We start from the raw sequence: 16,473 nt of genomic DNA on the forward strand, positions 1-16,473 counted from the left end.
TTTGGTTAGTCATGGGGCCTGAACGCTGGGCCTGGGCGCTGTCTCTCAGCTCTTCAGCTCAAGGCGAGCACTCTACCACTTGAACCACAACGCCGCCACTTCCAGCTTTTTCTGCTTATGTGGTGCTGAGGAATCAAACCCAGGGCCTCATGGATACAAGGCACGCACTCTACCACTGAGCCACCTTCCCAGCCCTAGAAGCATGATTTTTGTGTCTATTCCTAGCAGCTAAGACTATAGGCATGAATAACTATGCTGGATAACTATGCTCAATAACTTTTTTTCTTTTTTTTGTACTGGGGTTTAGACTAAGGGTCTCATACTTTATAAGCAGGTGCTATAGCTGGAGCCTTGCCTCTAGCCCTTTTATTGCTTTATTTTTTCAGGTATCTTTGCCCAGGACCAGCCTCAGAGAGAGACCCTTCAATTTACAGCCCCAATGTTTGCCAGTATGGGAGTGGGGGTGAATCTGGCTAACTTTTTGCATGGGATGGCCTTGTTAAAAATGTCTCCCCTTGCTCCAGTCAGTTAAAAAATCTCCCAGGCCACATTAGAGGCTCCAGCCTGGAGGGAGAGGCCGCATGTTTGGGGACAGGTGGCTCTCAGGTGTCTGAGCCTGGAGCTGTGCGTGCGGGGTCAGGTGGCTCTCAGGTGTCTGAGCCTGGAGCCAGGCCCAGGGTCAGGCGGAAGGAAATGTGTGCAGAACAAAGTGAATCAGCCCAAGTGGCAATACCAGCACCAGGGGAAGCAGGGCAGGGCTGGGCTGGGCAGGGCTGGGCAAGCAGGGGACAAGGGAAGGGAAATGCCAAGCTCAGAGGCTGCTGGGGGCTGGGCAGGATGGAGGGGTCTGAGGGTCAATGGCACAGCCTCATCCGGGCGTCTCACCCTTGGGTGCCCCCCAAGAGCTCTCTCAGCTTTGCTCCTGACACCCACTTAGTTCTCACAGCAACAGCTATGAGGGGCTTTTGTTCCCCTTGGCATCGGGGCCTGGACGCCAGGGTAGCCTCCAAGGCTAGGAGTGAGACGGGGGTGCAGGCTCCCTCAGGGGTGGGGTGTGTGAGAAAAACCCTGGGTAAGATGCAGGACGTGGCTTCCCTCGACTCCATCTCATAGTAAGGGCACAAGCATGACATCTTGGGGAGATGCCACTAAAAGGAGGTGGGTGAAGCAGATGCTCCCCCACCCCCTCCCCCCAGAGGCTCCACTCCAAGCCTGGGGGCCTGTGGATGACAGACACGGCAGGAAACTTGACACAGATGAAGAGGGCCTCGGGAGTCAGCTGGCTGTTATCCTGATGTCCTCATCAGAACAAAAAAGAACCATCTGGTGGCGGAGAATCACGTCTGCCAGCCCCGTCTGCTCTCTGGGTTCGCATCCTGACTTCTTTTTGTCTGAACCCCCAGCTCGGCCTGCCGGGATCATTTCCAGCTGTCACACAACTGACAACTAGGCAACGGCCATTCCTCTTCAGGCCTAGTGACAGGGACATCTTTCTCTTCCCTCCCCTCTTCGACCAACCCTCCAATCCCACCCAGACCTGACTTGGCAAGAGGGAACAAGACATTATTGCCCTTCCCCAAGAGCCTTGTAGAAAAGTAACAGAGAGCCCAGCGCTGCAATGGGCTCCTGAGATAAGGGCTGCTGGCTGAGGCTCCAGCCCTTGGGCCTTGTTTATAGATGCCTGGTGCTTAATCTTCCCAGGCCTGGTTTTCATAGCTCGGAGGAGTAGGGTGCTGGCTGATGGAGGAGAGGGGCCTGGCCAGAGCATGCCTCCCCGGAAGGGAAATGGGAGTTGCAGCCTGTTTTTGTTTTTCTTGTACTGGTAACCAGAACTCGATCTCAAGACCTTGCCCTCAGCTTCCTCACTCAAGGCTGGCACTCTACCACTTGAACCACAGCTCTGCTTGTAGCTTTTTGATGATTAAGGGAGTCTCCCAGATTTGTCTTCCAACCCTGATCCTCCGATCTCAGCCTTCAATCTCAGCGTGAGCCACTGGCACTCAGCTCTAATTTTTCTTTTTCTTTTTGTCAGTCCTGGGCTTGAACTCTGGGCCTGGGCGCTGTCCCTCAGCTCTTCAGCTCAAGGCAAGCACTCTACCACTTGAGCCACAGCGCCACTTCCAGCTTTTCCTGAGTAGTTCATTGGAGATGAGTCTCATGGACTTTCCTGCAGGAGCTGGCTTTGAACCATGATTCTCAGATCTCAGCCTCCTTACACCTGATTATAGGTGTGAGCCACTGGTGCCCAGCTCTCATTTCTTTTCTCCAAGAGAATACCTATTGAATGCAATGAGGCCATAGAGCCTGGGCTGCAGGAGCATTTGACCAGGCAGGCCCTGCAGGGCTGGGGCTAGCTGCCATTTCCTCCTGGGAGAGCAGGTGGGGAGAGGCTGCTTTTAAGTTACCTATTTATCTCTGAGTCAGTGCACAGGCATGAGCCACTCAGCTCCTCACCTACTTCCCACGTTCTCATGGCTGGGGTTTCCGGGGCTCTGACCTGCAAGGCAGGACAGCCTGCCAATTGGCTTAGGGCAGAAACCACTCTTACCCTTCCAGGTGCCACACGCACAGCACGGAGATGTGCCAGGAGCCCGAAAGGCTGGCCCGAGGAGAGCCCTGGATCACCATGTGGCTTGGCAGTGCACACCACCAGGACTCCAGCCTTGGGAGGCCGCTGCCTCCTCCAGATGGAGGTCAGGCTGGGAGCACAGCACGAATGTGATCACTGCGAGGGGAGGGCCAGGCTGGCTGCCAGATGCTCACTCTGCAGCCCTGCACCCCTCCCCAGCTTAGCAGCCTGGGAGGCCTGGGGAGGATGAGAGGTGGGGCTGACTGGAACCCGAGCGGCGGGCCCTCTGCCTTCTCTGGACACAGGACAAATAGTCTAACATTCTTTGGCGAGTACCAGGAAGGAGAAAGTGGAAGAAAGATGAAATGCAGAAGTTACACTCAAACTGGATGTTGGTGGCTCATATCTGCAATCTTAACTACCTCGGGAGGCTGAGATTTTTATTTTTTGGTTGGTCAGGGGCTTGAACTTTGGGCCTGGGCACTGTCCTTAGGCTTTTTTGCTCAAGGCTAGCAGTCTACCATTTTGAGCCACAGTGCTACTTCTGGTTTTCTGGTGGTTAACTGGAGGTAAAGAGTCCCATGGACTTTCCTGCCTGGGCTAAGGAAGCTGAGATTTGAGGATTAAAGTTCAAAGTCAGCCTGGGACGAAAAGTCTGGACACTATTATTTCTAGTTAACTGGCAAAAAGGCAGAAATGGGGCTGTGGCTCAAGTGGTAGATCAGCCTTGAATGGAAAAAATAGAGAGCACTTTGGCCTGAGTGCAAGCACCAGTACCAACACACGCATGGCAGGCATGCACGCACGCAGGCAGGCACGCAGGCAGGCACACAGGCAGGCACATGCACACACACAGTTACACTCAATTTATTTTTACTTCTCCCCAAGTTGTTTGTACATTTGATTCATGTAGACAAATTACAAAGCCTTCCCTCCCGTGGTGGGCATGTTCTCTTAGCCAGTTCTCTTCCAGATGCCCATATCCCCTCTGAAGCAAAAACTTCCTTCTGGAGTCGAGCCAGCTCCACAGCTCCAGCCCTGCTAAGGCAGCCCTCCCCGCGGCCAGGCCCATCTCCGCAGCTCTGTCCTCACGGCTGCTCCTCTTCTGGTCCCCTGTAAGTCTGGGCTCACTAGAGGGCTGTGCCTGGCCTGGCATCTGCAAGGGCAGCACGCCGGGGGACAGAAAAGCCTGAGGACTCAGATCCTCACCACCTGCGCAGCAATGCTCAGACCCCGCCGCTTCTCCCAGTCCATCGGCTTTCTCCTGAGGTACAGGCGGCCAAAGGTGCCACCCACCTGCCCTTTGGTGAGGCGTCCGGGATTCACGCACACACAGCCAAGGATGTCCTGGGGAGGAAATCAGAAGACGGGGTGTGGAGGCCCCAACTCACGGGGGTCTGACCCCACACAGATAGGAATCATCAGATACTTAGGCCCCAGAGGATTTGTATAAAATAGATGACCAGGCTGGGAATGTGGCTTAGTGGTAGAGTGCTTGCCTAGCATGCACAAAGCCCTGGGTTTGACTCCTTAGTATCACATAAACAGAAAAAGCCAGGAGTAGTGCTGTGGCTCAAGTGGTAGAGTGCTAGCCTTGAGCAAAAGCAGCTCAGGGACAGTGCCCTGAGTTCAAGCCCCAGGACTGATTACAAAAAAAAAGGCAATCAAACCCATATGCAGTGTAGTATGTCAATTTTTTTTGTCAATCATGGGGCTTGAACTCAGGGTCTGAGTGTTGTACCTGAGCTCTTTTGCTCAAGGCTAGCACTGTACCACTCTGAGCAAAAGCACCAGTTCTGGCTTTTTGGTGGTTAATTGGACTCACATGGCCTTTTCTACCCCAGCTGGCTTTGAGCCATAATCCTCAGATCTCAGCCTCCTGGGTAGCTAGGGTTACAGGCATGAGCCACCAGCACTTGGTGTATGTGAACTTTTTATTGGAAGACTCTGATGGCTAGAGCTGGCAAGATGGCCATCAGCTCTCACGCAGTCAAACCTGACCCAGCTGTTTCTTGTTTTCTCACATAAAGAAGTAGTTACCAGTTGATCAGGCAAGCAAAGCCTCATGGCAGTGAATACCAGAATGACCCCAGAGCTGAGTCTGGGAATGGATGGTCACATGAGAATCCAGGAGGGTGGGCGAGGACATATGTGAAGTGGCCCCACACCACCTGACCTGGCCCGTGCCTGACAAGTCACCGATGACCTTCCTAGCGGCTTCCTGGTGTCAGGGGGACACTGATGGTGAGCTGTGCTTCATCCACAGATCCGTCCCATCCCACTGCTCCTCCAAAAGCAATGGCGCTCTGTGCTGGGACCCAGGGGCCACTGTTCTCAGCAACAGACCCAGGAAGGGTGAGTACTGTTGGTGTCAAAGGGTGTCAGGGTGGTTCTGGAAGACGCCGGTTCAAACCTACCTTCACGAAGTACCTCAGCTCCGATGGGACCACGAGGACATCGGGGGTGACTGGCAGCTGGGCATAGGCATAGAGGTGCTCATAGTCCATAGGCATGTCCTCGGGGGGCGGGTAGAGGGGGTAGTAGCTGCAGGGACCAGAGAAAAGCAGTCAGTGGATGCCCACTCAAGGCCTCCTGCCCTCCTGCCAGCCACAGGCCTCTGGGTTGTTCATGGACCATGTGTTTGGGGGACAGAATGTAAGGTGGGTGACTACAGGGCAAAGTTCCCTGTGGGTGGTCTGGGGGCAGCTCCGTCATATCCACCACAGGTTCGTGAGCCCACGCCTCTGTCTTCCTGGCCAGCTGCGCGACCAGCGTGCTCACCTCCTCTGTGTCAGGATGTGCTTGAGGATTCGGCTGAATCTGTCTGAGGCTCCAGCAGAGCTAGGAAAGGAAGGACAGCAAGAGATGGGGTACAGTACACACCTTGTTTTCTCTCCAGGGAGGGGCTGAGACCCCCCTCCCGCCCCCTTCCCAGCTGGTGTTTCCCCGATACAGGGAAGCAGAGCCCTAGATCAGAGTCCTGACAGTCATGATTAAGAACAAAACAAAACAAAACCCTAAAAATGAACCAAAAAACCCCCAATGATTGGTGGCTCATGTCTGCAATCTTAGGTACTCATGAAGCTGTCCAAGTTGAGATCTGGGGACTGAGGTTCAAAGCCAGTCCTGGCTAAGGAAATCCACGAGACTCTTATCGCCAATTAATTGGCAAAAAGCCAGAAGTGGAAGTGTGGCTCAAGGAGTAGAGTGCCAGGGCTGAGAAGGTGGCTCAGTGGTAGAGCGCTTGCCTAGCATGCCTGAGGCCCTGGGTTCGATTCCTTAGCACCACATAAGCAAAAAGAAAAAAGCTGGAAGTGGCACTGTGGCTCAGGTGGTAGAACGCTAGCCTTGAGCTGAAGAGCTGAGGGACAGCGCCCAGGCTCAGAGTTCAGGCCCACTACCGGACCTCCCCCAAAAAAAGTAGTAGAGTGCCAGCCTTGAGTGGACAAAGCTAAGGGACAGCGCCCAGGCCCTCAGTTCATGCCTTGGTAGCATGCTCAATAAACGAAACAAGAAAGACCTCAGCTGGTACCATTTCCTATACGAAAACGTCACATGTGCTCCATTAGCAGGTAACACGTAGCCAGCAGACCCTATGTACCTGAGGCAAAGGCACACACCCATAGTGCTGAACTCCTGACTTGCTCCGCTCTCTGCCCAGCAAGGAGGGAGAACTGACTGTCTAGCCGAAATGCCACAGATGTGGCTGGACCTGACCCTCTGTGGACCACAGCCCACACCGAGAAACACCCCCGTGCTCATGTCAGTCTGGGGAAGTGAGGAAAAAGAGAGTAGAGTGGAAAATGCAGACACATTTCTGTGCCTGGAATAAACATGTACAGACAGAAAAGATGATTCTTTGGGGTCTCAAACACTGTATAAACAAATGACAGAAACAAATGTATCTGACTGCCCCTCCTGGTATAGTTTCCTGACCAGGAAATAAAGTCCATGAGACTCTTATTTCCAATTAATCACCAAAAAGCTGGAAGTGGAGCTGTGGCTCAAATGATAGAATGTTAGCCTTGAGCACAAAAGCTCAAACAGTGCCTAGGCCCCTGAGACCTAGGACCAGTACAAAAAACAAAAACAAATGAAGTAACAGTAACAATTTTGGTGTTTCCTTCTGGTAGTAAAGCTAACTACCTGGGAGGTAGAAACCCGGGTGCAAAGTTTGTGAGATTCCCATCTCAGCCACCAAGAAAGCTCCATTCACTGGTGTGTACCTGTCATCTCAGCTATAAGGTAAGTCTGAACAGGAGGACAGCAGTCTAGGCCGGCCTAGGTAAAAAACACAAGACCCAATCTCAAAAATAATCAAAGTGAGCCAGGTCCCGGTGGCTCACGTCTGTAATCCTTGTTACTCAGGAGGCTGAGATCTGAGGATCGAGGTTCAAAGCCAGTCCGGGCAGGAAAGTCCATGAGACTCTTATCTCCATAAACCACTAGAAAACTGGAAGTGGTACTGTGGCACAAGCAGTAGAGCGCTCGCCTTGAGCTGAAGAATGCAGGGACAACACCCAAGCCCAGAGCTCAAGCCCCACCACCGACAAAAAAAAAAATCAAAGCAGCTGGGAAAATAGCTTAGTGGTAGAGTGCTTACCAAGCATGCATGAAGCCCTGGGTTCAATTCCTCAGTACCACATAAACAGAAAAAGCTAGAAGTGGAGCTGTGGCTCCAGTGGTGGAGTGTTAGCTTTGAGCAAAAGAAAGTCAGGGACAGTGCCCAGGCTGAGCTCAAGCCCCAGGACTGGCAAAAAAATTAAACAAAAAACAAAGCAAGCCAGGCACTCATGGCTCACGCCTGTAGTGTCCTAGAGACCTAGGAGGCTGAGATCTGAGGATCCCAATTCAAAACCAGCTCCTACAGGAAAGTCCGTGAGACTTACCCAATTAACCACCAGAAAACCAGAAAGTGGTACTGTGGCTTAAAATGGTAGAGCACCAGCCTTGAGCAAAAGAGATCAGAGACAATGTCCAGGCCCAGAGTTCAAGCCTCCCAACTGACAATTTTTTTTTTCAAAGCAGAAAATGGTTGTAGAAGAGTGGCTGCCTAGCAAGTGCAAGGCTCGGAGTTCAAATCCCATTACTGGAGAAGCTTGGCGATGACAGGCCCAGAATGTGGGGAGACAGCGACCCTGCCCAGCAGCCGAGAATGCACTTCTTACCAGCTGATCTCCTCGGCCCCCATGTGGAACAGCAGGTCTGTGGACGTCAGGCCAAAGATCACCCCATTTATGCTGAGAGTACAGGGCTCCGACACGAACTGCACTCGCTAAAAGGAGGTATTTGGGTTGACACAAACATTTACACACACACACACATCTGCTGGAAACTTCCTTACAGAAGTCAGGGGTCTCTAGTGGCCAGGGAGATGAACCTGTGCCCATCAGACTCACAACCATCTTTCCCACATGCAGCTTAGGAATCAGGCTGTGTGCCTGAAAAGACTGTCGTCACCCTCCCATCCCCCCCATGAGGCCAGGCTGGCCACATTCTGGGCTGCCTGCTGGGCAGAGGGGTCACAGGTACCTTTTTGTCTTCTCGAGACAGATCCGAGTAGCTGAAAGGTGGCTGTGGGTACACGGGCTCATGATGCACGTCCCTCAGGGAGGGGACGAAGACAAGGTGGGAACCGGAGCTGCAGAGGAGGAAGAAAGTGAGTGCAGAGTGGCAGAGTGAGGGTTAAGTCCTGGGAGCTGCATGGCATAGCTGCTCTTCAAGGAGATGTGGTTCCTGGATGCTGCAAAGGGAAGGCAGCATGCTGCCAGGCACATGGGCCCCCTGTCCCCCTACTCTGTCCTGTCCCACTGGGGCTCCAGGGTGACTATGGTGACAGGAAAATGGGAGAAGACAGCCGGGTGCCGGTGATCACACCTATAATCCTAGCATCTCAGGAAGCTGAGATCTAAGGATTATTGTTCAAAGCCAGCATGGGCAGGAAAGTTTGTGAAACAGAAGTGGCACTGTGGCTCAAATGGCAGAGCTCTAGCCTTGAACACAAATAGGCTCAAGGATAGCACCCAGACCCAGTTCAAGCCCCAGGACTGGCAAAAAACAAAAACAAAACAGAAGATGTGAGAAGAAACTGAGACAGAAAATGTAGACAAAGAATCACAGCCTCAGACCTGGAGCTGGCGTGGACTCCCCTCGGCAGGACAGAGGACCCTTGGAGCATTACAGTGACTCCAAAGTGGCTGTAGTGACATGAGTGACACTGGTCAGATCCTGAGGCTGACTGCCCCTGCATTCCCAAGATCCACCCCAAACCTCTCCACCAGCCAAGGACTGGGCTATAAGTAACTGGACAGCAAAGACAAGCGCTTTCAGAGGGACACATGCCCGGCTTCTCTGCATCCTTGAACCCTTCCTGCTTAGGTTGGAAAGTGATGCCTCATTTCTACTTTCCAGTACACCGAAGTAACAAATACTCAGCAGCAAGACAGAGGCAGGGAGGACTGCAGCCAGAGGACAATCTCCAGGGTTACAACATCAGCGAAGAAACAAGCTGTGCCTCTCAGGGAGGACAACTGTTTATTTTCCCAGGGAAAGCCTCATTTCTTCGGTTCCCTAGCCTTGTCCTAGCAGAGGGGCAATTTGGGGGACATCCCAAATTGCCAAGGGCTCTTGCTTCCAGCTGCTTCCTCCTCTCTCTTGCTTAAAGCCTGGTGGTAGCACTGTCTTTGACATGTGGGCTGTTGGGGACTTTGTTACTTAATTATCGCACCTACTCAGTGAGACCCAAGACTGACTGCAATAGCAGATGAGAGCTGTGGGGCCAAGTGTACTCTGCACGTTAGCCACTGAGAGGGTCACTGTAATTGCCTAAGCCACTGTCTAGAGGTTTGAGCTTCATCAAGACAAAAACAAAAAGCAAACAAAAACCAGAGGGAAGCCTCTTGGCGTTAGTGGCTCACACCTGTAATCCTACTCGGGAGGCTGAGATCTGAAGATCAAGGTTCAAAGCTAGCCTGGGCAGGAAAGTCCACTCCAATTACTACCAGTAACTCCAATTAACTACCATAAAAGCCAGTAGCAAGGCACTAGTGCCTCACACCCGTAATCCTAGCTACTCAGGAGGCTGAGATCTGAGGTTCAAGAAAGTCTGTGAAAGGCCCTGAACTCAAGCCTTTGTACATCCCCACCCCCCACCCCTGCCACACACACACTGAAGCCAGGAGTGGGAGTGGGGTGGGATGGGGCTAGGGGAGAGGGGAACCTGACCAGGACAATCTGTGTTCCAGGTCCCAAAGGCCCAAAGCCTGTAATGACACAAAGGCCTGAGATGCAGCTGGCTGCTGTCAGGGGACGGAAGCGTCTGCTCTGGAAGAGCAATGGTTAAGGAGGAAGCAGCCTTTCCGCTCATGGTTCTGGGGGGGGCGGGGAGGAAGAAAATTCCAACTATGCTCATGCTCAGCATTGCCCAACTTCATACATTCTCGTGGGAGGGTCTCAGGCTCCTCACTACAGTCACAGGGAGCAGGCAGATCTGTCTCAGCTTCTGCTGATAAATGAGCTTAATAAGTCTCTGCACTTCTGACCTCCGGGGAATACACGAAAACCCCCACGGAGGATCATTTCTGTCCGGGTTCAGGAAGGGTGGGGCAGCGCCTTGCCCCATGGCACACACTGGCCCCAGATGAAAGTGCCTGGTGGTGCTGGGTGCCCGCCCCCGGGGTTCACAAAGCCCGGGCTGTTCTTTGTTTTCTATCACTCACTACGTCACTATTGCACCGGGTGAGGAACCCAAATCAGAGCCCAACCTCAAGCTGAGGGCACCAGCCCAGCCAGCGCTGCTGCAGCCTCTGCCCACTGCAGAGGGCTGACCAAAGACACCCTTAAATCTCCCCCCCCCCCCCCCCCCCCGCTCTGCTTTAGGGCTCTAAGCACTCTCCAGATGAACTCCATCAGGGTCACGACATACCCTGGGAAGCACTCGGAGCCCCTTCACTGGCGGGAGGGAGAGGACAGAAGCATCTGGGGGCCGTCACTGGCACACACTCCGTTTCCCAGCCCTGTGGAGAGGTGGGTCCTCATTACTGGGCTGCGTGCCTCCCACGCTGGCGTGTTACAACAAATCCACTCTACGCTCAGTTCTCATGGCCAAAATGTGGAAGATTATACATTGTGTTTTGGAAACTTCCTTTGTTGTGGACTTGTTTTAAAGGCTCAGCCATAGAGATGTGTGGTTTTTATGAGCTCAGCTCTAAGCAGGCAGATCCCAGGAGATCGTCCACTATTCCGCTTTTTTCAGACTTTTGACACTGGAGGAGAGGGACAGGAACTGAGGTGTCTGTCAGCTTCCTGCTAACTCCCTGCTTCTCGCTTTAGACTCTTCCTGGAAGGGCAATTTCCCACACGTTACCACAGCACATGGCTCTGACATCACTGTGCCCTCACCTTGTCCTGTCCCTTCCCTGGGCCATGGCAAGGAATCAAGAACCTCACCTTCAGCTAGGCGCTGGTCACTCATGCCTGTAATCCTGACTACTGGGAGGGGGCGGGGGGAGCAGAGGATCATGATTTGAAGTCAACCCAGGGCAGGAAAGTACATGAGACACTTATGTCCAATCATCCAACCAAAAAGTTCAAAGTAGAGCTGTGGCTTAAGTGGTTGAGAGAAAAGGCCAAATCAGAGCGAGGTCCTGAGTTCAAGCCTCAGTACTGCATACACACCAAAAACTTCCCCTCTCACTAGAGCACCCACCGCACTTCCTAACCCTGAGCAGCACTGACTCACCCTAAAACACTCACATGCAGAGGTTTGAAACCTCTTGGGAGACTGCTGTCAGTCATCAAAACACATGTGAAAAATGCTGGGAAGATGCTCGTGGACACTAGTTTATACAACAAGGAGTGAGAAAAGGAAGTAAACAGTGAAGACAAAGAGTGAGCGAGGGAGGAGAGGGCACGTGGTTTTTGCCTTTCAAGCTTGTTTATCTCTGTTTTACTCAGTGTGAAACACTTGAAGTTCAAGGGTTCTAACTGATCAAAAGGATGAAGAGGGAAGAAACTTCCATTGCTTTTAAACTGTTGCAGTTTTTTTCTGGGATACATTGGAAGAACCTAGGAAACTTCTGGCTCTGTCTAGTGTTTGGGATTCTGACCTTCTTGTACTTTCAATTATTGTTCGCAGACATTGCTTGAAAACATCTTCGAAGGGACTTGTCAGCAGACACTTCTGTAAGAAAGGAAGGCAGGTGGACTCAGAGGGCAACACATGGCTTCATTCACCCTTAGGTGCTGCTGTCAGGCTGACCTATGGAGACTGCCTGTGATGTGGGAGCTGAGTACATCTAGGACAGGAGAGGAGGCAGATGAGAACTAGTCCTCTGGAGCGCTAGCTGAAGTGAAAAAGGAAGAATGCTTTAAAATCTCTTCCCTAAGCCGGGAGCTAGTGGCTTACAGCTGTAATCCTAGTTACTCAGGAGGCTGAGCTCAGAGGATCACAGTTCAAAGCCAGCCTGAGTAGAAAAGGCTGTGTACTCTTATCTCTAATTAACCGCCAGTAAACTGGAAATGGAGCTGTGGCTCAAAGTGGTAGAGTGCGCGCAGAAAAGCTCAGGGACAGTGCCAGGCCCTGAGTTCAAGCCCCATGAGAAAAAAACCACATATCCCACTCCCCCGGACTCTTCCACTGGAGACTAAGGGGTACATAATAAGGAGTCTCGCTCTCAGCAATAAAGATGCTTCATGAAGGGGCATGTGTGTATGTGGTATATGTGTGTATGTGTGTGCATGTGTGCTATGTGTCAGGCCCTGGGGCTCAAACCTAGGACCTGGGTGCTATTCCTTAACTTTTTTGTTCAAAGATAGCACTGTACCACTTGAGCCACAGCTTCACTTTCAGCTTTTTTGGTGGTTGACTGAAAAGTCTTGTAGACTTTCCTGCCCCAATTGACTTTGAACAGCGATCTTCAGATCTCCGCTTCCTGAATAGCTAGGAATACAGCTGAGAGCCATTTGTGTTACATCAAAGAACAGGACCAACTGCCAGCTCAAGGTAGTGGCCTCAGAAGGACTTTCAGAGTCTACCTCTGTGATGCAGGTACTGCCTGCACTGCATTTCTTTTTCCTTTTGCCAGTCCTGGGACTTGAACTCAGGTCCTGAGACTTGAACTCAGAGCCTGGGCACTGTCCCTGAGCTTTTCTTGCTCAAGGCTAGCACTTGAGCCATAGGGCCACTTCAACCTTTTTCTGTGTATGTGCTACTGAGGAATTGAACCCAGGGCTTTATGAATGCTAGGCAAGCATTCTACCACTAAGCCATCTTCCCCGCCCCCATTTATTTCTACACTTTATACCCTAGCACTAAGTGCTACGGAGAAGTGGTATCTTTCCAGTTCCTTCTCCAGCTTCCAGCTCATCTTGTATTTTAGAGAAACCAAGCCAGCAAACTTGAGATATTTACTAAACATATCCAGTTACAATGGCTTTCTAATTAGCCACAGGGTTCACTTAGGCCTGCTACAAATGCAGATAATGCTATAAAAAGAAAAGCAAGAGCTAATCTGACGCAGTTGTCTAGGGACCCCGCCCCCAGGACTTACCTCCACCTGTTCATGCTTAGCATCCAGGAAAGGACCGAACTGCAAACAAGCCCAAGGGGGAGAGACAGAGCATCAAAGCAACAAATCAGAATCACATGTCTGAAAATACTTTCAGATACTGTCTTCTAACTGCTCTCCACCCAGGGTCCATCTGTCCATCCATGGCTGCCTGGGGACAGTTAGCAAATGGGCAGGGGGCACCTAGCCAGCTTCACAGGCAGAACCACCTGAGCTTTGACAGTGGCACTGAGGGCCCTATAACCCGTACCACTGCCTCCACACACTGCTTTTTCCTGGCCCCCCACAACTGGCAGGAGTGGTTGAGCACCATGCGTGCAGGAGCACTTTGAGCATAAAGGTGGGAGAAACAAGAGACAAGAATACTGTGAAATCAATGAAGGGGACCAAGAGGTACTGGGAGTTTACATTCAGTGATGGTCTATGGATCGTGAGTCTTTTCTAGAGAGGAAGATTGAGAACTACAAAACAAGCTGGGCACCGGTGGCTCATGCCTACCTATTCAGAAAACTGAGATCTAAGGATTGTGGTTTGCAGTCCATGCAACTCTCATCTCTAATTAATCAGCTGGAAGTGGACATGTGGCCCAAGTGGTAGAGCACTAGCCTTGAGCAAAAAACCAAAGGGACTGTACCCAGATCCTGACTTCAAGCTCCTGTATAGGCACAAAACCAAGCAAATGCAAACAAATTCCCTACCAAGCATTCTAAAAAGGACAGGTTGACTTCTCCTAAAAATTTGGAACAGCATTAAGACTCTTTTCTAAGGCTGACTCCTGTTTTCCCACTGTTGTTCCTTTGTACATAGCTGTCCCAGGAGACCTCCTACCAGGACACAGACGTCTGGCCGGTCTTGGTTGATGATGGTGATCAGGTCAAGCAGGGGGTCATAAGTGATGCTGTCTGACGTGGTGTACGGCCCACAGGCCAGGAAGACCACTGTTTGCTCGAAATCTAAGACAGAAAGGATTGCAAAGAACAGATCAGGGGGCTGGGAAGGTGGCTCAGTGGTAGAGCGCTTGCCTTGCATGCCTGAGGCCCTGGGTTCAATGCCTCAGCACCACATAAGCAAAAAGAAAAAAGCCAGAAGTGGCGCTGTGGCTTAAGTGGTAGAGTGCTATCCTTGAGCTGAAGAACTGAGGGACAGCGCCCAGGCCCAGAGTTCAGGCCTCACAACTGGACCCCCCCCCAAAAAAAAAAGAACAGATCAGAAGGACTGATCCTAGGACAGTGGGAGAAGGGACATTAGACGAAAATGCCACATGACACATTCACTGTCCCTGCAAGTGTGCCCAAGTGATGGAAGAAAAATGGCAGTCAGGAGCCAGTGCCTCAGACCTATGATCCCAGCTACTCAGGAGATTTGAGGATCCAAGTTCAAAGCCAGCCTGGGCAGGTAAGACTGAGACTTTTTTTCTTTTTGTTGTTGGTCCTGGGATTTGACCTCAGGGCCCGGGCACTGTCCTTGAGTTCTTCAGCTCAAGGTAAGTACTCTATGGCTTGAGCCACAGCGCTACTTGTGGTTTTCTGGTGGTTAACTTGAAACAAGAATCTCAGACTAGCCGGTGATTCAAGCCTGTAATCCTAGTTATTCAGAAGGCTGAGATCTGAGGATCACGGTTCAAGCCAGCCGGGCAGGAAAGCGGGTGAAACTTTTTTTTTTTTTATCAGTTGTGGGGTTTGAACTCTGGGCTTGGGTGCTGTCCCTGCACTCTTTTTTTTTTTTTTTTTTGCCGGTCATGGGGCCTGAACTCTGGGTCTGGGCGCTGTCCCTCAGCTCTTCAGCTCAAGGCTAGTGCTCTACCACTGGAGCCACAGCGCCACTTCTGGCTTTTTCTGTTTATGTGGTACTGAGGAATCGAACCCAGGGCCTCATGCTTGCAAGGCATGCACTCTACCACTGAGCTACTTTCCCAGCCCATGTCCCTGCACTCTTTAGCTCAAGGCGCTCTACCGCTTGAGCCACAGCACCACTTCCGGTTTTTGAATGGTTTATTGGAGATAAGAGTCTCACAGACTTTCCTGCCGGGGCTGGCTTTGAACCATGATCCTCAGATCTCAGCCTCCTGAGTAGCTAGGATTATAGGTGTGAGCCACTGGTGCCTGGTTTGTGAAACTCTTATCTCCAATAAACCACTAGAAAACCAGAAGTGGTGCTGTGGCTCAAGTGGTAGAACACTAAGCCTTGAGCTGAAGAGCTGAGGGACAGTGCTCAGGCCCAAAGTTCAAGCTCCACAACCAACAAAAAAACAAAAAACAAAAAAACTCAGACTTTCCTGCGTGGGCTGTCTTTGAACCGTGATCCTCAGATCTAAGCCTCCTGAGTAGCTAGGATTACAGGCATGAGTCAATGGTGCCCAGCTAACTGTGAGACTCTTATCTCCAATTAACCACCCAAAAACCTGGAAATAGAGCTGTGGCTCAAGTGGTAGAGTGCTGGCCTTGGGCAAAACAAGCTCAGGGACAGTGCCCAGGCCCTGATTTCAAGCACCAGGACAGGTGTGTACATATACATAGCAGTCAGGAGTATTTATTAGAGTGAGAGGTGCCCAAACTTTAGAGAAGTTTCTGGAAGTAAGGATATTTTAGGATTACAGGAGTGAGCCACTGTCACCAGAGCTGTGATCCTTCCTCTGAGCCAGCAGCCTAATATTTCTACTCTTACTCTGGTCCTGACATGCTTTTTCCTAAGCCTTCATTTGATTCCATGATAATCCAGGCTGGATAATCCAGGATAATCTCTTATCTCAAAATCTTTAATTTAGTCACTCAGGTGAAGTCCTTTTATTTGGGGGGGGAGGGGGATGGTTTGGTCATGGGCTTGAACTCAGGGACTAGGTGCTACACCTGAGCTCTTTTGCTCAAGGTTAGAGTTCTACCATTTTGAGCCACAGATCCACTTCTAGTTTTTGAGTGGTTAATTGGAGGTAAGTCTTACAGGAATTTTTCTGCCCGGGCTAGCTTTGAACCCCAATCTTCAGATCTCAGCCTCCTGAGTAGCTAGAATTACGGGTGTGAGCCACCCATGCTGGTGCAAAGTTCTTTTAACCATGAGTTCACAGGTTCCAGAGATGAGGGGAGGGACATTATATCTTGAACTCTGTGATAGTATTCAGGAGGAAGGGTGAATGTCATGTGGTGTGGAGCAGGTACAAAGTTAAGTGTTTGTTTTTGAGGTGCAAGGAAGTGATCTAAACCCCAGAGGACACCGGAACTGCCCAGGGAGCAAGGTCTACTTCTTATTTATCCAGGAGTGCTCAGCTCAATTCCTTGTGCAAAAAAATATTTGCGGGGTCTGGGAAGGTGGCTCAGTGGTAGAGCGCTTGCCTTGCATGCA

General features: G+C 51.3%; 1 protein-coding gene across 1 annotated transcript in view; it reads right to left on the reverse strand.

Moving 5' to 3' along the window:
• Positions 1 to 3,420: 3,420 nt before the first annotated feature.
• Positions 3,421 to 16,473, reverse strand: part of Pola2 (polymerase (DNA directed), alpha 2, accessory subunit) — a 32,775-nt gene continuing 19,722 nt past the window's right edge. Inside the window, exons 11-18 of the mRNA XM_013020943.1 lie at positions 13,966 to 14,090; positions 13,120 to 13,158; positions 11,677 to 11,750; positions 8,102 to 8,210; positions 7,738 to 7,844; positions 5,351 to 5,410; positions 4,987 to 5,113; positions 3,421 to 3,916 (exon numbers count right to left, since the gene is read on the reverse strand). Coding sequence (XP_012876397.1) covers positions 3,767 to 3,916; positions 4,987 to 5,113; positions 5,351 to 5,410; positions 7,738 to 7,844; positions 8,102 to 8,210; positions 11,677 to 11,750; positions 13,120 to 13,158; positions 13,966 to 14,090 — 791 coding nt within the window. The 3' untranslated portion in view covers positions 3,421 to 3,766. The remainder of the gene's footprint in view (positions 3,917 to 4,986; positions 5,114 to 5,350; positions 5,411 to 7,737; positions 7,845 to 8,101; positions 8,211 to 11,676; positions 11,751 to 13,119; positions 13,159 to 13,965; positions 14,091 to 16,473) is intronic.

Source organism: Dipodomys ordii, unplaced genomic scaffold (assembly GCF_000151885.1).
Source record: "Dipodomys ordii isolate 6190 unplaced genomic scaffold, Dord_2.0 Scaffold54, whole genome shotgun sequence".
NCBI lineage: Eukaryota > Metazoa > Chordata > Mammalia > Rodentia > Heteromyidae > Dipodomys > Dipodomys ordii.